Below are 24,122 nucleotides of genomic sequence, written 5' to 3'. Positions count from 1 at the left end.
GATGTGGAATAAAGCATACTGCCGTAGTCAAGTCTTGAACGAATGAGTGATCTGTAGATTTTGAGTAGTATTTCTTCGTCACATCCCCAGTGATGGTGAGACAATGTTCGTAGGATGTTCATGGTATTCATACAGGAGCCTTTGATTTTCTTGATATGAAGTGACCACGTTAGCTTCTGGTCAAATGTCATTCCGAGATAGTGTAGGTGATCAACGAGTTCTATGGGTGTATCGTATATCGTTAATTGTGGTGGGACTGTTAGGTGTCTTCTAGTAAACTTGATTAGTTTAGATTTAGAAGGAGAGAAATTGAGTCCTATTGTCTTAGCCCATGTGGTGATACTATTCAGAGCCCGTTGCAAAAGTTTACATGTACTTTTGGTACTTTTGCCCGAGCAGAAGAGAAGCAGGTCATCGGCGTATAAGACGAATTTGATTGGGGCCTCAATAACGGTACAGATATCATTGATGGCTAGTATAAATAGCGTCGTGCTCAACACTGAGCCTTGCGGGATGCCGTTATGGGTGACAAAAGAGTCGGAGGACTTGCCATTTACTAACACCTTGAAACTTCTATCGGTCAGAAAGTTCTCCAGAAAACAGTAAATATTTCCGTCAAGTTTGAGATCATGTAGCTTGTTCAAAATCGCTTCTCGACTTGTAGTGTCAAAGGCACTATCGATGTCTATCAATGCAGCTATAAGGTCTTGTTGGTTTGCAAATGCATGAGCTATTTCTGTCTGAAGCATGACGAGGTTATCTGTTGTGCTGCGGTTTTGTCTGAAGCCTGATTGGGCGGGATGTAAGAGATTGTATTTTTCCAGATACCAAATCAGTCTCGCATTTCATTTATAAAAATTACGTTATATCGAAGAGGAAAGTTAATCTTTGATTATAGCATCCATCTCTTCAAAACTTTGTGAATCCCACATAACATTAATGGTCCAATATTCCATTTCACTCATTGAAAGGAGATAGAAATACATACCACATCGAACTCTATGGGTTCCCATAGAGTTCAATGACATACCACGCCATTAACCCTACTCAAGAGGAAGGTTACGTGGTTAACTTCGTGTGACGTCATTAAAACGTCATAGTTACATGGTTATCTTCGCCAAAATGTGGTTACCCAAGGAACTACAACCTAACCATAGTTAACCACTAGCGCCAAAATTCGCCTAAGATAACTTTTGACTAAGCGGTGATAAAAGGTAAAGTAAGTATCGGGAAAGTAGTCAGAGAAGAAAATTCTTTGTTCTGTTTACTCAAGCTTTCGAGGCTACATTTGTCTCTTCATCAGGAGTCACTATAAAATTACAATATAAGTATGCATGCAGTTCAAGATAAAAGGCAATAGAACTTACAGAACTATGAATAATCAACAACATAGGTGTCAATATCAAATTTTGAAAACACTAAAGGGTCAAGGAACAACAGCCGATCGGCCATAATCTTATTTGAATCCGGAACTGTCAACGGCTGACAAGCGAACAAATGACAGATTATTCTTCTTTTTCTTTTTGCACTGAATGCAACTCGCCGACCGTTCGCCGGCCGCCACCAGCGCCACCTCCGAATCTTAGCTGTGGTACATCAAACTAACATTAACATATCTATCATACAGTAAGACGATATACAATTACAAATAAAAATCAAGAGTTGGACACACACGGGACTGTACTTAAGGTGATCTATTATTCATTAACTTATCCAAATCAATCAAATGAGAGTAAATGGAGCTAAGGTTGTCAACGTCTCTGTTCGAGTTTATCACGTTTTGCGCTTGGCTAATTCTAATCATTTCTAGGAATGTTCTCTTTCTCAAATTATCCTCCTTGTCCAGGATTTTCATACCATTAAAATCCAGACGGTGATTACATTCTATAGCGTATCTCGTCAAAGCACGTTGTTGTTCCTTGACCCTTTAGTGTTTTCAAAATTTGATATTGACATCTATGTTGTTGATCATTCATAGTTCTGTAAGTTCTATTGCCTTTTATCTTGAACTGCATGCATACTTATATTGTAATTTTATAGTGACTCCTGATGAAGAGACAAATGTAGCCTCGAAAGCTTGAGTAAAAAGACAAAGAATTTTCTTCTCTGACTACTTTCCCGATACTTACTTTACCTTTTATCACCGCTTAGTCAAAAGTTATCTTATATTCCAATATTTATATATATATATATATATATATATATATATATATATATATATATATATATATATATATATATATATATATATATATATATATATATATATATATATATATATATATATATATATATATATATATATACCATCCCAATCCATCCGTCACCTCCGAAATCGGAGGTGACAACGTTTTGCCTTGTTTTTTAGCTTGTTAGATTCAGGAGGCTTCAGGGATCAACATATCAAAAAATCGTTTTGAGGTCACAACGCACCCCGTTTATGTACTGAACAATCTTTTAGTTCGAGTGTATATCACTGGCGCTAGTGTGCTGAGCTGTATATCGAAGAATTGCTGTGGGGGACTCTTTGCTCGTTAGCACCTCCGAAAATGGCAACGTTGTATTTTCAAAGCAGATGTAGACAGGCGGAATATAAGTATACGGATGAATTAACTGTAGAGAGGCGCAGCGCGCTATCTCCTCCATAATTGCAATCCAGGCGGCATATCTCAACGATTTTTTATCGCATTCATCTGTAGGGGAAAGAATCACGTGAAAGAAAACCAATCTTGGCTCTCTCGAATGGAATTATGACTGTTTATATTTCATCGTGTGTATCTATGCATCCGTTGAACTTCTTTCATCTCAAGCTAAATATTCAGATGTAAATGGTGATGAATATTCAAGGACAATGAGCCATTCCGAAAATTTTCATTTCAGAATCAAGAGAAAAAATGCTACAAATTTTACAATATCACAGAAATGAACAACGTCGGCTAAACCGAATGTTGCACATTGTTGGGTTATTTCAAATGGAACGCTCTATATATTTTTCTTAAATCGGATTGCTCAATGATTTTGAGGAATCCTTTGCTCAGAAACATCTGTTTTATTATCGATTATGTTTAATTATTGGATTTTCACGAAAATTTGAATAGCTTGTACCATCTCTCTGGTTTAAAATACTGGAACTAACAATCTGCACTCAACTAGTAGAATACCTTCTAAAAGAAAAGATCCTTTTACCCACACAACATGGTTATGTAAGAGGTAGATCAACTCAGACAGCAGTGTTTGAGTTCATTTCAGGAATCCTTAATGCCTTGGAGGATTCTAATATAACAGTGGGTCTAATGCTGGATCTATCAAAGGCATTCGATACTCTGTCCCACGACCTTATTCTCCATAAACTTTCTGCATATGGCATAAACAAGCTAGACTGGTTTCAATCATATTTAGCAAACCGCAGGCAGAGAGTGGTGATCTCTCAGAACGGAAAAACAACAGTTTCGGAAGAAGAACTCACAGAGTTCCGCAGGGTTACATATTGGGCCCTATCATTTTTATCATTTTTCTAAATGACCTAAGTACCATATTCGATGAAACCATGGTTAGGACAGTGAATTATGCAGATGACACAAACTTCACTGTATTGGCCAAGCACGATTTAGAGTTGAGTTTACCATTTCACACTCAACTCTAACTCTAAATCGTGCTAGCCAGGCTAGCCAGTGGTTTGAAGCAAACGGTTTGTGCATGAATTCTGAAAAAACAAGTGTCATCCTATTCAGGACAGCTCATTCCGGTCCCCAAGTTCCTACCAGCATTTCACTGTCTAACTCCACATTATAACTGACTAAATCTTGTCGCTTCCTAGGCCTCACTATTGAGGTAACTCTTGATTGGGGAGAGCACATTTCCAACCTTTGCAATCAACTGGGTACCATCTGCTACACTTTGGGAGTCCTCAATAAATATCTGGACATAACCTCACTGAGAACAATATACCAGGCAGTGTTTAGGTATGGCATCATGTTCTATGGTAGTTCATACAACCTACATAGAGTGCTGAAAATGAAGAAGAGAGCCTTCAGAATGATCTGGTGGATGAGGAGGACGGAATCATGCAGGGGAGTCTTCAGAAGGAATGGTCTTTTGACTGCTCCTGCTGTACACATCCAAGAAAGCCTGATATTTACATTCAAGAACTAGCACTACTTCGAAGAGAAAACAGTAAGTAATTACAATACGAGGACAACTGCACTAAAATATCCAAGACACAGATTAAGCCTCACTGAAAAGGGACCTGAATATAGATATATTCGTTATTACAATAAGATAGCTCACAAACTAAGAGGAGAATGGACTCTACAACAGTTCAAGAAATTCATCTTCAAACTCCTACTTGAAATCGAACCCTACAGTGTGGGAGACTTTATGGAACACAGACTATAAAGCAGAAAATGACCCTGTTTCACTTCAGGTGTTTAATGTCATGTGTACACTTTACCTGAAATAAAGCACATTATTTATTTATTTATTTAAATTTTTTAGTGATGTATCATGAAGAAAATTACAGATTATATCGAAACAAGTAAGAATTCATGAAGAATTATCCAAAACAGATTTGCATTTTTCGATAGATCATACAGGATGTAAGGGAAAAAATAAACAAAATTGAAGTCTTTTGAAGGCCTCGAGTCAACATATTTTGAAATTGCAACCATATTTTTGTCAAGACATGATGAATCTACAAAATGAAGGTAATAATATAGATACATACTCGGATACATATGATTGATTGGTAATTCCCAAAAGCTATGATGAACAGCGGACACTATGATGGACGCATGATGAAAGGAGAAAGACAAAATTTAATTGAAGTATTTTCGCATGAAGTTTTATTAATCAAAATAAATGATGATTCTTATAATTAACAAATCAGGTGCAATTAAAATTTTTGTTTTGGTCTTCGAAAATAACACATATTAATTAAACTTCTACTATCCAAAATGAATAGGTACATGGATGAAATGTATCTATATACAGGATATCTGTAAACAAATGCGAAGGACTAAGGGAGATGATTCCTTAATGAAAATAAGCGGGGCTAGTTTCTATAAATTTTTTTCCAAATAGACAGCTCTTCCAAGATGCAGCCTTGGAAGGCGATGACGAGTCTACAGTTTTTAATTTTTTTTTACAGGTTCTGAAAAACACTGAGTCATAAAACTATACATATTATGAAGCACTGAGTAGATTGGTACCAGTTTCAACTTCGGCAAGCTCGCAGTTTAGGCGGTAACTTGCTATCGATTTTTTTAATGTGTCTCTCCCTTAAATTCAAAAATTTCTGTGAAAATGTTGAGATTTGAATTATTATGCTATTGTCATAGAAGTATACGAAACTATCAGGTCGGGGGATCCAAGATTTCGGGCCGATTCACATAAAAAAAAAAAAACATAATAAAATGAATTTCGTGAATACCGAGGCTGAAAACCACTATTCTCCGCTATGAAAATTTAATATTATTCCAATAATATACCGAGTTAATTACTGCTACGTTGCTATTACTATAAGGCCCGGTTGTTCAGTTCAGGATAAGGCCGAGATTTAAGATGATCCTAGATTAACCTGACAGAACTGAAATGAAATGTCAAAATCAATTTAGGATAAACTTTAATCCCGAACTGAACAACTGGGCCTATTCATGTAGAGTTTCGGATTTTGCGAGAATCTACTGCTTTTTCTTCAAAACAACAACTGCGCTGAAGGAAATGTGATTGACTGTTATCTATATCATTTACATCATTATTTGCCGAACTTCAAAGTTCTGAATGAATTAAAATCTAAACTTGAAAATATACGAGATAATTTTCGCAAGAATTTCAATGAAATCTGAAAATTTTCATCATTCTGGAGCATTCTCGACATCAATAATTCTCGAATCATCCATGGAATAAATTCAATTTTATCCAATATAACACGCAAAACGAAATGTTATTCGAACTCGGCATCTTGAGCAATTCGTTCCTAAAAAGCCCGAATCAGGTAGAAAATTTTGAACCCTTCATATCAGCGTTAACACGTGTTTTGCAGTAAACAGATGCCGATTTCGTTTTCAACGGGCCATATAACTAGGGTCCTCGTTGGGTGAAAGGATGAACGGTTCTTACAACAAGAAGAATTTGAATTTTCATATGACGGTGAGGGCATTTGTTTTAAAATTTTCAGAGTACAAGAAGTATACAGGGTGTTTCAAGAGTAAACAGACAAATGAAAAGAGGGCATTGAGCTGAGTTCAGAATCATACCATATACAGGGTGTTCCAAAACTAGTGAATCAAACGTTACACCACGATAGAGTAAACCAAATATTATCGAATGACACCAACATTAGTTCGACGAAAATGTACCGTTTCCAAAATAATCAGAATTTTATTAAAATACATAAAGTTGCCGATTTTCGAACTATTTTTCCTAATAACAGGGCCAGTTTGTGAGAAAGGATATCGATTTTAAATTATATTGAAGTAATATTATTGTTTCATCTCCTCTAATTGAAATTATTTTAAGTAGTTAATCGATAACCATAACCTAAGTAAATGTAAATTAAAACAATTGTTTTTTCTACATGATTTTTAATACTCAGAATAAACAGGGGTGATAATATGGGAGAAAAACGCTATCCTCAATAACAAATTGGCCTTGTGACTGCAAAAATAGTTCAAAAATCGGCAACTTTAGGTTAGGTTTTCTTAGAAACGGTACATTTTCGCTCAACTAATGTTGTTGTCATTCGATAGTATTTGATCTACTCAGGCCCCCTCAGGCGGGGCGCTTGCCCCGGGCGCCAGGCTAAGGGGGCGCCAAAATCAACCAGAGGTTAAAAATTTTTACTTTTGATTTTCTCGGAAAAAATTAATTTCCTAGTGCTAAAATGGAAACTGTAGAATGGAAACATGATAAACCATCACTATGCCTAAAATCTTTAAAATCAATGAGGGATAAATTAACTGCATATTATTCAGTCATCTACGAATGAGCGCCACACTTGGGTGAAATAGGTTGAAAGATCTGATATGTTTACACTGCGTCGCAAGCAGTAATTTCTTTGCCTGGGAAATTGCCGACTCATCTCCTTCTCATCTGGAACTAAGGGCCAAAATTTCCGATTTTCTATAGACCATAACATAAAAACCAATCCTTTCAGCATAATTCTGTTTGCATATTCGTAATCTATGCCTTAGTAAAAACACCAATTTTGGTGGAAATCGGTAAGATCGAAATTTTTTCAAATTTTCCATATATGTACCGAGTTTTTCACCATAATTTGAGCCCCCCTTCAACTTTGTTACTAAGAAAGGTACAAAAAAATGTTTCATAGAAAAGTTTCACGAAATTGATATTTTTTTAAATGTTTTCATAAAATGAATTATATACAAAGTGGGCGGTTTTCTGAAGAATATTTTTAGTCTCCGATCAAAACCGAATTCATTCTGTACACTAATTCGAGGGCGTAGAACACGAATATGCAAACAGATATTTAAAAAAAAAATACTTTTCAAGTTATGGTCAATGGAAAATCGGAAATTTTGGATCTAATTGCATATTCGTGATCTACCTTGAATTAATATGTAAAGAGATCCGGGTCGATATATGTAGTTAAAAAAATAAATTTTTGTTCGGAATAATTTCGTTCATGAATTAATTTTTTTTTATTTATGCAATTTTTGGGAGTATTTTGGGAAAAGAATAACTTTTAATGGAACAATGAGAAAAAATATCTTTTGATGGAACAATGGAAAAAAAATATGAGTGATTTTTTCCCAAAGTACTCATGTTAGGAAAAATCTAATTGCATATTCGTAATCTATACGACCTCGAACTAGTGAAAAAAATAACTCGGGTTGAAAGTGATGACGAATATGCAATTAGATTTTTCCTACGAACCTTAGAAGGAGGGGGGGGCGCCATCATGAATATTTGCCCCGGTCAGAAAAACTCGTAGATCCGGGCCTGGATCTACTCTATCGTGGTGTGACGTTTGATTCAATAGTTTTGGGGCACCCTATATATAGGTTTCTTCGAGGTTTTTTGAAATTTCTCGAATTTCCGTTTGGCTATAACTCCTGAAATTCTGATCAAGTCGACTGAAAATTCATATTTAGCCTTGAGTTGTTAATTTCATTGAAACAGAGCATTAAAATTCGACAAAAATCTGGACCGGGCCCAGTGAGGCTTTACTTAACTTCAAACTCATAAAAACACCATGTATGTAGTTTTTCAATCATAATTTCAACTTTTTTGTTATCTGCATTATTATTGTCTCAAAATGAATTGATTTTTGGGTTGCCCCACCTGTTGATCATGTTCTAGAAATAATTGTTTTGGTCAGACGCCTCTAAGGAATAGAGCACTTCATGAAAATGTATTTAGAAATCCATAATTGATTTTTTTTTTCAAAAAATATTCTGTTGAATGTGTTCAACAATTATACCATATTCGGTCTTCAAAATACTCTTTCACAAGGATAAAATGTTTCAAAATTGATAATATCCAAAAATATGGATGGAAAAAATACGCTATCTTGAAACTAAAATTTAAAACTTGATATTCAGAATGAATCTATTTTTCTATGGACAACTAGTTGTGTGAATGAAAACAAAGAAAGAAATCGCGGGGTGTCAGATCTGGAGATCTAGCAGTCCAATATTGGTGTCCTACCCTCCTAATAAAATGACCTGAAATACTGATAAATACTTTTGCTGGTGCATGAATATCATCAATGTTTCAATAACAAATTGTAATAAGACCAGAACAATCCATAGATTTCCATAGATCCAATAATGACTATAACGGAATCAGTGAAGAATTCGAAAGTGCATTTATCATACTTATCCGAAGTGCCAATCATTACCTTCACTAAAAGACCAAATGAGGTGAAAACCAGTTCGGAAAATTACTTCAGTTCCACGTTGTCCATAAAAAGCGATTCATTCATAAGACATCGAATTATAATTATTATTTTCATGATCATGATAGTTTTTTATTTCTATTTTTGTTCATTATCAATAATAAAGCTTATTATCACTGTTAATGACTTATCTGAAAAACCAGATATGCTATAAATATCAAAAACAAATGCAAGACATATATTGAGAACGAAAAAATTCAGTTGAACATTTCCAATTCCATTTTTAGATTTCCTCAGTTGATTGGCGATCATATTCATCCCATTAATTAATGTGAAGTAAAAGTCAATATGCAGCGCTGTTTTTTCCAGACATTTCACGATCAAACAATTATTCATTAAAAATAATCTGAAAAGGCATACCAAAGTTTCATTGATTTTGGGAAAATCAATGAAGATACCTGAAAAATTCAAAATTATGACGAGAAAAACTACAAACGGAGTGTTTTGCATGAGTTTAAATTTGAATATATCCTCAATGAGTCCGGTCCTGTGTTCGTCAACTTTTAATGTTCTGTTTTATTGAAACTTAGAAGTTTAAGCGGATAATGAATTTTCAGCCGAATCCAACTAAAATATTTGGAGTTATAGCCGAACAAAAATTAGGGAAATTTGAATAAACTCCTCTCTATATCGGAAACGGAATGCCTAAGACACACATATGAGGTGTTTTTGAACTAAGCTCAATGCCCTCTATTCACGGTTTTCGTTTGTCCGTTTACTTGTGAAACACCCTGTGTACTGAAAAATTTCAAAAGACTCCTCGAGCAATTAAGAAATGCCATTAAATCAAGGAGTTTCTTTTGAACCGCTATGATGAAAAATGTCAATATCCAGTTATTATTATTATTTGGGGTGATTCATCGAAAATCCCCAATATCTCGAAAACCAAGGCACTTTTGCCAAACGTAAAATATATTTATTTGAACCGCCATAGAGTACTCTACCCGCAGGCTCCATATTATCCACTCATTACGCCACACCCTGTATAATTATTATTATTATATCAATGTATAAAATAAACAGACATGAATACTAGGCAGTTGTTTTGTTTGAAGGTGAAGCTCCTGTTGCTTCAAACTTCTTTTAATTATTTTGACGCAAGATGATTTTTGTTGAGGAATTCAACATTCTCGTAATTATCCGTTCATTTCTTCAAGAGATACCCATTCCCAACCACCTATGAGTGTTCAATTTAATGCTAACACTGCATCAAATGCATTTCATCTTCGGGTTGATTTTTTTGAATTCTACAACTGATGTAACGTCTTCAGCCAAAGAAAATAAACAACAGTAACTCTCCTCAAGCTACTGATTACTTCTATTTTCCATGTAAATAAATAGATTTGGTATGTCTTCAATCAGTTTGTATAAATGTCAATTATGTTCGTTACATATTTTCGACGCAATATTTTCCGAAGTGATTTGACATTGTGATGAAATACGTAATTACTGAGAGTCTCACGTAGAACGGACTACGTAGCACTGATTTAAAACTCAAAAATGTTTTGACAAGCGTCTTAACCCAACATTTTCGTACCATACAGAGTGAAAGGTATTCAATTTCCATGGCCAATCCTGTGCTAAAATGAAAGTGAATGAAGTATAGAAGCTGAAAGTAAAACGTATATTTTTGTTGATTCATTCGGGAAGAACATTTCAATGGAGTTCCTCATGTCGTGAATATAATGCCCAAAATTTAGATAACTATTTCATACCAGAACAAATTCGGTAAAATTGTCTTTGGAATTAATCTTATATGTAACGAAAAATTTCATTGTCATGTATCATTCATTTTAGGACCTATACGGTGGTATTAAACTCCCCTATCGGACGAAGTATCGTAGACATAGCATACTTATTCAAAACTGTTGATATTCATGAAGAAAAGATAATAATTTCTGTCCAAATTCATTTACTCCGAATCCTTATCAATCAATTAGTAGCGTATGAAGTTCATTAATATCAGTATCGTTCTCGAACTATTTACAGGTTTCAGTATGTGTGAATGAATCGGAAGAGCAGCTGTATTCTGTATATGAGTAGAATTCAAGCTGCCTTACTTTCTGTCCTCCTGAAATCTGGCAACGTTGCGGGAGGTGAGAGCGCACTACTAATAAGAAATATATGCGGAGGTAGTAAGGTCTGATTCGTTTGAAGAAAAATTTTTCGATGAAAATCTTTTCCCCTCTTTAGGTACCCCTGTTATTTACCTTCCCCTCTACATATATAAGCAAAAATTATTCCAATTATAAAACTCCTTCACCCGGAGGTCAGGTCGCCCAATGAACTTAACGGAGGTAACAACGAACTACGGGTTCATATATATATATATATATATATATATATATATATATATATATATATATATATATATATATATATATATATATATATATATATATATATATATATATATATATATATATATATATATATATATATATATATATATATACCAAGTGCAATCATATAACAAGCAGTTCCATAAAACTAGGGTCAAACATCTCAAAAAGACAGATGAACTTAAACTATCTTATTTAAAAAAGATCAAGACTAAACAATCCTGGGTAGTGAATCTCTCCAATAACTCACTAATTCCTGAAGATATAATGAGTATGCTTTCTTTGGGTCCTAAATTTTCGATTGCCCCAAATAACCATCAAATTTCTTTAAAGAAACTTCTAGCTGACACTGAATACATTATTCATGGTATTAGTGATGAATTCAAAGATATTGTTAGAGCACAGGCCACCAATATAATCACCAATTTTCATTTTAAAAATAATACACAACCAAATTTTATCAACAAGCTATTCATTAAAACCAAAACATTTTTAAAACAAAATGATGACCTTTTAGTAATGAATTCAGACAAGGGAAACGTAACAGTAATAATGAATAAAAATGACTATTTCACTAAGGCCCGTGAGATTAATGCTAGTTTAAACCAAGAATGAGGGTTTAAACTTTGGATAACGATTATTTCTTAAGATCAAACATAGTTAATCCATCAAAGATGGTTTAAACTATCGATTAGTTTAAACCTTCGGGACGGTAGGTTTAAACCATCCAAAAGGGATTAAACCCTATATATTCTATGAAACTATTTTCTACGAAGTTTTTTGAAGTTTCTTGTTTGTTTTGATTCAAGAAATTGTGTTTAGGTTTGCGTTCCCCGTTAGAGTTCAATGTTTGAAAATGAACAAGGAATTCAGATATTGAAATCTTGCACGAGTTGAATAATTTCAATAGGTATCATGACAGACCATATATTATATCATCCGTGATCGAGAAAATTATTGGGATAAATGGGATGATATCGAATTCATTCGATCTCCAAAACTTCTGCAAGAGCAATTTTGAGTGAGATTGAGAAAAAAATAGGCCACCCCACCTCAAGATGAAATATCAACATTCAATTTCATATTTTGTCTCACTTGCAATCCATCTTCTGAATTGCTATGTTCAAAAGCAATTTCCACTTTGAAATTTGCCTTTCGTTAGATACTAAATATAGATATTTTCAGAAACGAAGCACTGAATGCTATGTATCAGCCATAGGTTTTACCTCACACTTCAATAATATAACAATAATAATGCTGATACAAAGATCACAACAGAACACAATAAATAAATAAACTGATCTCTGCTGTCTGACAGAAGCACTGATCCAAAGATCAACACAGAAAACTAAGAAATGACAACCAATGAGTCACAATTAGTTCAAATAGCCAGCTATTTTGACAACTGCACAGGATTAGTTAATCTCTTATCATTTTGTACTTGATCTTAACACGACGGTTTAAACCATAGATTAACTTTAATCGGAGATTTCTTAATCGGAAGTTTAAACTACGATTAATCTTACGGGACTTAGTGTAATATTTTGGTTAATGATGGAAACGTTTATGAAAAATTAACGAGATATCCTACATCGAGATTTGAAACAGAAAATAATAAATGGGTGAAATTCATGAAAGAGAAACAATATGTTGATGGGGTCATCTCCAAAAAGCTCATGTGTTATGGTTCACATCCTCCAAGATTCTATGGGCTTCCTAAGATCCACAAAGAAGGAGTTCCTATGAGACCTATAGTATGTACTATTGGCTCGCCCACATCTAATCTTAGTAAATTCATTGCCAACATACTTAAAGCCTCTTTTCACCAATACAATGAGTTTCAGATAATAAATTCAAAAGAATTTGCTATAAAAATGAATGGATTCCTTCTGCCTCCTGACCATGAGATTGTGTCCCTTGATGTAATATCATTATTTACAAACATCTCCTTAGAATTAACAATATACATTATTGATGAAAATTGGGAGTTGATAATGCCACACACAGAGATTCATAAAGAGCATTTCATTCAGATAGTTGAATACATTTTTCATTCTAATTATTTCCTATATAATGGTTCTTTCTATAAACAAAAATTTGGATGTCCCATGGGCAGTTGCTTGAGTCCTATTTTAGCTGATATGGTGATGTCAACGCTTATAAAATCATCTTTAGAGAGACTTTCTTTTACTCCATCATTTATATATCAGTATGTTGATGATCTAATTTTATCTATACCTGAAGATAGAGAAGGGGAAATACTAAGCGTTTTCAACAGTTTCGATGATCATATTAAATTTACAATAGAAAGGGAGAATAACAAATGTGTACCTTTTCTAGACACTCAATTATATAGGACTGAGGATAACAGGATTATTTTAGATTGGTACAGAAAACCCAGTAGTTCTGGGAGATATATAAATATCGATTCTTACCATGATATCAAAATAAAAACAAATATAATTTTGGGATTAAAAAGAAGAATAGAAGATATCACGCATCATACTCTAAGACAAGCGGCACTGAGAAGGCTATTTAGGCTGATGAGGGATAATGGATATTCGAACATCTTTCTAAAAAAATTAATATACAATGCTCCAAGACTACCAGAACCAACCGAAGCTTTAAACGAAGTGAATAATGAAGAAAACCCAGTCTGTTTTGCAAAACTGCCCTACATTAAAGAAGTCACATTCGAATTAACGAAGCTTTTCAAGAAATTTATCAACATTAAAATCAGTAGATATAACATGGTTGTTGCTAGGTCCCTTTATAAAAGCACAAAGGATAAATTGAATATTTCAAAAATAAAAAATGTTGTTTATAAGATAAATTGCAAACACTGCCCTCTATTTTATATAGGACAAACATCACAAGGTCTTGATAGGAGAATGGCGTTACACAAAAGTGATTCTGTTCTGAGACCTGAAAGATGTGCTTTAGCTTCACATATTAATAACACAGGACATGCTGTAGATTACGATAATATACAAGTCTTAGATCACGAACAAGAATACCAAAAAAGAACTTTTCTAGAAATGTGCTAAATAAATGAAAATAAAAATTCAACGATGAATAAGAAAACGGATACAAATAATCTTAGCAACATCTATAGTTTCTTACTGACCTGTGATAAAAATAGGTATTCTCCTAATTTGTAACCTTACTTGCAGGTACTTATAAATAAGAGACATTTCTAATCCAAATTGTATAAAATAAGAAAAGATTTTCTCAATTTTTTTTTGCCTTTCTGTGAACATCATGGCACATTTGCTTGTCCATGCCAATTTATAGAATTTTTCTGAAATCTGTCATTTGTAAAACCATTTTTTTTCCTGAATAATTCAACTGAAATTGACGTACTTTTTTGATTACCCTCTACATGGTCTTGTTTTTTCTGAAGCTACCATATTTATTGTCATGGTATTGTAAGTTTTAGCCTAAGAGAATTTGAACTTTTGTTATGAGATCTTTGTATTTTCCAGTTGCTCCTGAAGAAGTCAACGATAGTTGACGAAATATATAGAGCTTTAATAAAATTTGACTCTCATTGGAATTTTGCCCTGAATAATAGTCGAAACACCCTTAATTTAAATCAATAATTTTCCAAACGACTAGTATCCTATAACTTCTATATATATATATATATATATATATATAGATTGAAGTTATAGGATACTAGTCGTTTGTGAAATTATTGATTTAAATTAAGGGTGTTTCGACTATTATTCAGGGCAAAATTCCAATGAGAGTCAAATTATCTGAAAGCTGTCATTTGTAAAACCAATTTTTTCCTGAATAATTCAACTGAAATTGACGTACTTTTTTGATTACCCTCTACATGGTCTTGTTTTTTCTGAAGCTACCATATTTATTGTCATGGTATTGTAAGTTTTAGCCTAAGAGAATTTGAACTTTTGTTATGATATCTTTGTATTTTCCAGTTGCTCCTGAAGAAGTCAACGATAGTTGACGAAATATAGAGCTTTAATATAATTTGACTCTCATTGGAATTTTGCCCTGAAAAATAGTCGAAACACCCTTAATTTAAATCAATATATATATATATATGTTAGCAAATGTTAATTTGACCCCCCTTAAACTTTTGGAATTCCAAGTGTTTTGCTGACCTGATCTGTAAACAGTAAGCGGTGGTGGTTTTTTTCTCGCTTGGCTCTTTTTTCCACCTATAATAATGCCGCAGCGCGAGCCAGCGCATCAAACAGAGCCATGTACACAAAGATTCAACTGTTTTATGTTTACAAGCTCCCTTTAACAATGTTGTTTGATATTAAGATATTGTTTATGCCTACTTAGTGAAACGAGGACGCTTCAGTGGTCAGTATGGCCGTGTTAGCAAATGTTAATTTGACCCCCCTTAAAATATACTGATAATGTCCGACGACGAATGTCGAAGATAGAATAAGAGTATAGAACCTATGCTTTGTGAACTCTGTGCTCCAATGTTACCTGCTCTCTCTTCGCACAGGCCGAGCACACAATTACTTGAACTACCTTGTACCTGACCCTTTGTTAGAGCACCTCCACGTGCTAGTTAACCGACCGCCATCTTACTTTGTGAATAAAAAGTACCAACCACGTGATTTATTAAATCTAACATCAGAAGTGGGATTAAATTTCTTCTTTCGAGAAAAGAAATTGAGGATCCTATTTTGTGAGTGAAAATCGTTTGTGTTTTGTGAGAATCTACAAGAATAAGAAAAAAATGGACCAGCAAAATCTCAACAAAGCTCCCGAAGAAAGTGAAGCCATTTCGGTAATGCGGATAATGGAGAACCAGGCCCAACTTCAAATGAAGATGATGGAGATGCTAGCCAACATGTTTAGTTTAAGGAACGACACCGACCACGTGGTGACCGCATAATTATCGTTAGCCCAGTTTGACCCCGACGATACATCCTTTTCAACCAAGGAGTGGATTGAGGAAGTTGATCAAATTAAATTCGAAACAGGTACGTCTGATACTGTTGTAGTATCAAAAGCTGGGCAAGCCCTGAAAGGCCGTGCAGCCAATTTATCAAAATTGGAAACCGATTGTTAGAAATTGGTCAACATTTTCTAGGAATTTAGAGATAGCGTTCCCTGAGAAAGGAACTCCGGCCACGAGGCTTAAACCTAGCATGTTGACAAGTAGTGCAAATTTTAGTTCGTTAGTAGAGTATGCTCATGCCAAGTTGAATTCGATCAGGAAACTTTGTGAAAAGTTTCCGTGGGAAATAGTGTTGAGCTTGATAGCACATGATATCACAAATATAGAAGTTAAGAATAGATTATTAGTGCAAGAATCTAAGAATGAAATGCAGCAGCTGAAATTGCCTTCTTCATAGGATTCCGACGCTCCATATTAGTCTCAGATAATAGTAGAAAACTATAATAGAAAAATGAAGCAGCTACTGAAAACAGAATCAGACAAAACCTTTCATGGGAATTGTAGGAACTGTGGAAAATTAAGGCATAGAAAGTTAGATTATTGTAAAGAAATGTTGTTTTAATTCTAATCCAGAAAATTCCAGTCTTGAATGTAATTTCTGTGATAGAAAGGGACATACTGAAGATTTTTATTTTGTTAAGAAAAAGAGAGAAACAAGTTCAGTCAAACTTTAGTTACCCAGTGTTCGTAACAATCAATTAGCACATTAGATTTGAATCTAGACTTGTCAGGATTGGACGAGCGATTAGTAAAGTATTGAATAAATCGAATATTGTCAAATAACAAAAATTTTCAAGCATGTCGACTAACTTATTCGGAACATACCTAGTGAAAATAAGATACTGGCGCTTTGTTATTTTTCAGGAAAATCAAAACCAATTGCAAAAGTTTGATCTGTTTTGTACGTGAATTCTTATGAAGATTTACACAAGACAAGCGCTCTCAAGAATGTAAAATGTTCCCGTTGAGCAATCCAGGAGAAAGTTTGATGCCTCTAGAAAAAAAGGATACCCATTCAAAGTGAATCAACAAGTGGTCATGGAAGTCACACAACTGTCGAACGGTGGAAAATTAAAACCGAAATTTATTGGACCTTTCAAAGTGCAAGCAATCCTACCAAATGACCGATACGTCCTTAGAAGAGTGGGAGGCCAGAATAGAACAACTATAGCCGGACAAGAACAACTGAGGCCGTGGCCTGAAAACGCAAATAGTGAGTGCTAGTTCCAGTGACATACCAGGATGAAGTGAAAATATCCCTATGTCCATCAGATGTGATGCTCTATACTGTTCCCTATGAGGAACATTCTTATTGTTATGTTATGATCCATTGTATTGTCTCATGTTCATTTTATGTTGAATGTTTTCCAAAGCACCATGATAAGTTTTCGGTACTTTAAATACGAATATGTAAAATTGACAAGTAAGGCCCAGACGGGATGTCGCTAGTGAGGCTAACTCTGTGCAATTGACAAGTAAGGTCCGGACGGGAGTCCCTAGTTGAGGCTAACCTCTGTGCAATTTCACAGTTGTGATATCGACAAGTAAGGCCTAGACGGGAGGTCGCTAGTGAGGCTAACTTCTGTGCAATTGACAAGTAAGGCCCGGACGGGAGTACCTAGTAGAGGCTAACTTCTGTGTAATTTTACAGTAGTGATATTGACAAGTAAGGCCCAGACGGGATGTCGCTAGTGAGGCTAACTCTGTGCAATTGACAAGTAAGGTCCGGACGGGAGTCCCTAGTTGAGGCTAACCTCTGTGCAATTCCACAGTTGTGATATTGACAAGTAAGGCCTAGACGGGAGGTCGCTAGTGAGGCTAACTTCTGTGCAATTGACAAGTAAGGCCCGGACGGGAGTCCCTAGTAGAGGCTAACTTCTGTGCAATGTCACAAACCTAATTTAACAGTTTATATGTTGTAAATGACAATTTTATCAACTTTTGAAATTCCAAGTGTTTTGCTGACCTGATCTGTAAACAGTAAGCGGTGGTGGTTTTTTTCTCGCTTGGCTCTTTTTTCCACCTATAATAATGCCGCAGCGCGAGCCAGCGCATCAAACAGAGCCATGTACACAAAGATTCAACTGTTTTATGTTTACAAGCTCCCTTTAACAATGTTGTTTGATATTAAGATATTGTTTATGCCTACTTAGTGAAACGAGGACGCTTCAGTGGTCAGTATGGCCGTGTTAGCAAATGTTAATTTGACCCCCCTTAAAATATACTGATAATGTCCGACGACGAATGTCGAAGATAGAATAAGAGTATAGAACCTATGCTTTGTGAACTCTGTGCTCCAATGTTACCTGCTCTCTCTTCGCACAGGCCGAGCACACAATTACTTGAACTACCTTGTACCTGACCCTTTGTTAGAGCACCTCCACGTGCTAGATAACCGACCGCCATCTTACTTTGTGAATAAAAAGTACGAACCACGTGTTTTATTAAATCTAACATATATATATGTATATATATATATATATATATACTTATTTACGTTATTGTTTTTTATATATATATATATATATATATATATATATATATATATATATATATATATATATATATATATATATATATATATATATATATATATATTTATATATATATATATATATATATTTATATATATATATATATATATATATATATATAAAAAACAATAACGTAAATAAGGCAGAATCATTGACTTACATGAAAGCGGGCTATCTCTTTCCTGAGACCGAAGGCAGGTTGCTCGCAATACAGGATCAGGTAGTTCCAACCAGATCCTACCTTAAAAACATTGCAGGACAACACCTGACCACTGATTTGTGTCGGAAATGCGGGCAGGGACGAGAGCATATTCAGCACGTGACATCTGGGTGCTCCATCCTTGCGCCTAGAGAATATACCGACAGGCACAACCAAATGGCGAAAATTTATCACCAGGCCATTGCGCTGAAATACAATCTCCTCAAAGTCAAGAAAAAAAATCATCTCTACTTACCTGAGGGTGTCCACGAGAACGAATCCTATAAATTATATTGGGATACCACGATAGTGACCGAAAGACCAGTGGCGAACAACCGACCGGATATCGTTCTGTTCAAAAAAGAAAGCAAAATTTGTTATATTATAGACATCACAGTACCATCGGATGATAATATCTCTAGGGCGTACACGGAAAAAATTAGTAAATACTATGACTTGTCATTCAACTTAAAAGAAATGTACCAGTTAAAGCAAGTAACCGTTGTTCCACTGGTAGTCTCGGTAAACGGGCTTGTTGAAGAACATCTTTCCGTGAACACAATGCTGCTGGAGCTGGATGGCTATGTTATTTCGAGTGCTCAGAAAGAGGTGATATTGGAAACAACACGCATTGTCCGACGATTTCTCCATTGCTCGTGATCCCACCTTGGCATATTGCCCGGTGGTTTCTCGTACTCCCCTGTAAAGGTGATTGGCAAATATATATATATATATATATATATATATATATATATATATATATATATATATATATATATATATATATATATATATATATATATATATATATATATATATATATATATATATATATATATATATATATATATATATATATATATATATATATATATATATATATATATATATATATATATATATATATATATATATATATATATATATATATATATATATATATATATATATATATATATATATATATATATATATATATTTTGCTAGAGTCAAACTATTTAATCTTATTTAAAAGAATCTGCACTGAACATTATAGAATTCAGGGTGTTCCCATTACAATGGGATAATAAGTATAACATAATGATAAGGATAATGTTGCTCTAGAAGCTAAGCGATATGCTTCAAAAAAACCAACTTGACAACGAATTTTCTTGAACGAACGTTAATCAGGTGTGCTATGCGTTTCAATTAATTCTTATTATTGAATTCATGCCTCACTGTTAAGTTATTATGTCATTAGCATTAGATATTCAGCAATAATATGACAGAAATATAAAATTTCATTACCACATCTTTCTTTCAATTCGAATATTGTAGAATAATGATATTCCATTTGTTTAGGAGAACAAGGTACTGCCAAAACAGTGATGATTCAGGGATACCTCCAATCCTTTGATCCGGAGTACAAACTGAGCAAAAGTTTCAATTTTTCATCCGCTACAACACCCAACATGGTACAAGTAAGTTTTTTCATGAGTAATTTCTTAGCACATGGCCATTCAAACTATCTGCATAATATTAATGAGAGATGGCCGCATCCATCTATATGGAATTTTGCATGATGTATGAAATTTGATTTATTTTCGCTAATAAGTATTTCAGAACAGTTTTAGTTGCTTCTGTAACTAGGACAAAAATGCAGTTGATGTATTCAAAACAATTTTGTGGTTTTGTGTTTTTCTGTATGGAAATCCGAAATAATCGAACCGTCGAATTATTTAATTATTTTATATTGCAGGGGGAATCTGCGACCGTGAAAACACGGAGCTCTATCTCTCGCCCAGAGGAACCCATTTCTAGGGAACGCTTGGGGGTTACTCACTCTCCTGAGTTCACGACCCACTAAACCTAACCTGCCTTTCATTGGTTCCGGGCATTTGCCTATAAACCATTTATCCCTTGACCGCTTAATTTCTTCTTGCACATTGTTGTGCTAGGGTTTTCATGTTCGTCCATTTCGGATATCCCTTCAATAATAATAATAATAAGGACCAAACCAGAAGACAGTGGAAGCTGAAGGATATAAAGACCATCCCTATTGTCATTTCATCTACAGGCCTGATACCGAAGAAACTACTAGAGAACTTGAGAAAACTACAGTTGGACGAAAATATTTATAAGTCATGCAGAAGGCGGTACTGCTCGGAACGGCGAGAAGTGTACGCAAGTACATGGGGAATGCAGAGGAACACCGTCTGCTCCGACAGGAAATGCGGGTGGAGCAGGAATCCAACCTACAGCAGGGAGCCGAGGAGCGACCCGGACCCGACCACCACCACGAGCCCGAAAACCTGGAAAGGGCTCCAACAGAGCTTAATCCTTTTGATATATGAGATATCTGGGATAAGTGAATTTTCCTCTGAAGAGGAGTGTGAAAGCCGCAAGGCATAATTGCCGACTCGAACCGCTGAAGGTGCTGCGCAGGATATTCAGCCAGTGCTCACCCAAGCGGGGTTAGTTAGAAAGCGCATGAAGTGGACAACGTCCATGCATGAAACTATTGTGCGCATATATAACTCCATCACGGGACTAGGGCAGAACACGAACAACTATAGGAAAAGGCTCCATGAGGAATTCTGCAACGCCTACCCAAATCTCAATGTCACTGAACAACGGGTGGCAGACCAGTACCGCGTAATTCTGAAAAATGAACTAATACCAATGGCCAGAATCAACGCAATTAAACAAGAACTTCAGCGTCCGCCGGTAACAGAGAACGACACCAACACCTCTGATGAGATTGACGCTGAAAGTCCATCTTGCAACCCAAGTGAGGCAGAACACCAGGACGATAGGGAAGAGCTCCACCGACAAGTTGACTCTGAGATGAGGAGATACTTTGCCAACTTAGTCCGAGAGCTGGCAGCAAAAACAACTACCTCATAAGTTACCAAAGGTTTGGTTTGGCACTTTGGTTCAACTTTATTACGAAAACTTGAAACCGCCCGTCTGCCGGGCGTGAGTGAGTGGTCGCCTTATTGGATAAAAAAAATTGAAAAGATGAGAAAAAATCGATTGAAACTTTCTAATAGTTACCAAGATGAATGTTGTGTCAAAATGGTCTAGGATCTTAACTGAATTGAAATCGTTAGCGTCTGCCAACAGAGGTAGTCGCTATTTCGAAACAGACGCTGTCAAATACAGGGTGGTCCAGATCATAACCAAGAAATTTTAACCACTAATGCTAAATCAAAAATAAGCCCTAGTTTGTCATATAAACATATGTCGAGAAAGATTTCCTCTCCGAGTCACGGGGTGTTAAATTTATAGAAAAAAAAATGTTTTTTATTAATAACTTTCACAGTGCTTGAAATATTTTTATGAAATTTGAGACATTATTTTTGAGCGTCAAGGAGCACTTTCTGCATAATATCATTTCTTTTCTATCCTACCAGTGGCCTCCGTACTGCAGCGAGACTGAATATTTTCAGATAAAAAAATGATACGCCACTGGTTTTTCCGACAATAAAAATGACTTTTCAAATCCGTCTTTAATTTGGAGTAAATTCGGTTTCTTGACTTTTTGATGTACGAGGCACCGTTTCCAAAATAAAACACATTCTCATGCACTGTGGTCTCCGTTGTTGGTTTCTTTATATATTTGTGGTGGAAGCCTTTGAAAGTATCAATGATAAAGCCAGGAAACAATTTAATGTCTTTTATTCACACAAGAATCAATTACAGACAGACTTGGATTCACAAAATGGCTGTTACCTCTTAACTCTCTAACGTACAACTGAAACTGTCTTCTACGCATAATCACGAACGCTGACATATGACATACTCATCAGTGTTCCCAACATTATTTTTGATTGCAACAACAATACCCCCTCTCAATCAAAAATCCCCACAAAAACAAAAAACAGCTGATAACAAAAAAAATACCAATAAGAATAGCAAAGCACTTCTCAATCTTTCAAATATCACCCTATTCAAGGGTTTTGTAAATATATCTGCAATTTGTTCACAACTAGGAACATATTGTAATGAACCCCAGTTTTCTGAGGAAAATTGGAGTTCATCTTAGTGCATTTTTTCGTTTTAAATTTCCGTCTTTGAAAATATTTTAATTCTCGAATATTCCGTACGTTCATTCCGACAGGCAGAGTAAATGTAAAAAAACCGTTTATCTGTATTTCACGTTGTTTTTTATACATGCCGCTGAAGATTTCGACGTTTTTCATCTGTTGATATGCGATAAACCGGAGCTGACGACGTTTTTCATTCTTGTCGCATTCTGGAATTTTCAGATTTTTACCGTAAGAGGGGATATGCCTATAAAAGCAAATTTTCCCCCCGCGACGGTCACTTTTCGACTTTTCCACTTTTCGACTGTTACTTCAGTTCTTCGGCTGACTTTTGAATTTTACTTCAGTGCTTTCCTTTCGCTTGAGTACATTTCGCTTTCTAACGTGGTTTCTAACTTCTCTTATAAATTCAGTTAATTTTCGGTATTCTTTCGCCGTTGAAGAATAATCATTTTGTGTTATTTGCATCAGTGCTTAGAGTTAATTTTTTAGTTTTTCTTTTAAATCCTTTGAGTTTCGAGTGCTTGAAACAAAGGAGGTAGGTCCCCGTCTGTACCGTTCAGTTTCTTTGTTAGACCTACGCCGTTACTTCTTTAACTTTGACACTGCTGTACTGTATCGTTTCCTGTTGTATTTTATCGTTCTTTACCCTGTCCGCGTTCCGCGTCATAAGTGTTAAATCCGAAGTCTCTTCTTTTCTGTCAATCATGGTGTGCTATAACCCTTGGGGCAGAGAATAAGAGATACCGCACGTAGTCAGTGAGATCCCGTAGTTGCGTTAAAAATAGACATTTTCTTCGCTGTCAATCATGGTGTGCTACAACCCTTGGGGCAGCGAATAAAAGTCTCGAACAGGTCCGCCCTAGCCCTTGGGGTACTGAAGGGAAAGTTCCGTCAACCCCCCTGTCCGCGTTATAAGTGTTAAATCCGAAATCTCTTCTTTTCTGTCAATCATGGTGTGCTATAACCCTTGGGGCAGAGAATAAGAGATACCGCACGTAGTCAGTGAGATCCCGTAGTTGCGTTAAAAATAGACATTTTCTTCGCTGTCAATCATGGTGTGCTACAACCCTTGGGGCAGCGAATAAAAGTCTCGAACAGACCCGCCCTTATTGTGTTTCATTCCCGGAGAAATACAACTACACACCGAT

The 24,122-nt window shown here is 35.2% G+C and overlaps 1 protein-coding gene and 1 long non-coding RNA gene across 4 annotated transcripts in view; one reads left to right on the top strand and one right to left on the bottom strand.

The window, feature by feature from the left end:
• LOC123318393 (dynein axonemal heavy chain 8-like) overlaps positions 1–24,122 on the top strand; it is a 1,393,903-nt gene that overhangs the window by 703,950 nt on the left and 665,831 nt on the right. For all 3 annotated transcript variants that reach the window (XM_044905013.1, XM_044905020.1, XM_044905005.1), the window contains one exon: positions 20,285–20,403. In XM_044905013.1, the coding sequence (XP_044760948.1) occupies positions 20,285–20,403 (119 nt within the window). The remainder of the gene's footprint in view (positions 1–20,284; positions 20,404–24,122) is intronic.
• On the bottom strand, positions 13,270–14,521 carry LOC123318567. The gene is made up of 2 exons (XR_006538328.1): positions 14,387–14,521; positions 13,270–13,497 (listed from the first exon to the last, which is right to left on the bottom strand). It is a non-coding gene; the product is annotated as an uncharacterized LOC123318567 (long non-coding RNA).

This window comes from Coccinella septempunctata, chromosome 1 (genome assembly GCF_907165205.1).
Source record: "Coccinella septempunctata chromosome 1, icCocSept1.1, whole genome shotgun sequence".
NCBI classification, from domain to species: Eukaryota; Metazoa; Arthropoda; class Insecta; order Coleoptera; family Coccinellidae; genus Coccinella; species Coccinella septempunctata.
Note: the sequence above shows the minus strand (reverse complement) of the source record. Positions and strands in the feature narration are given on the sequence as shown.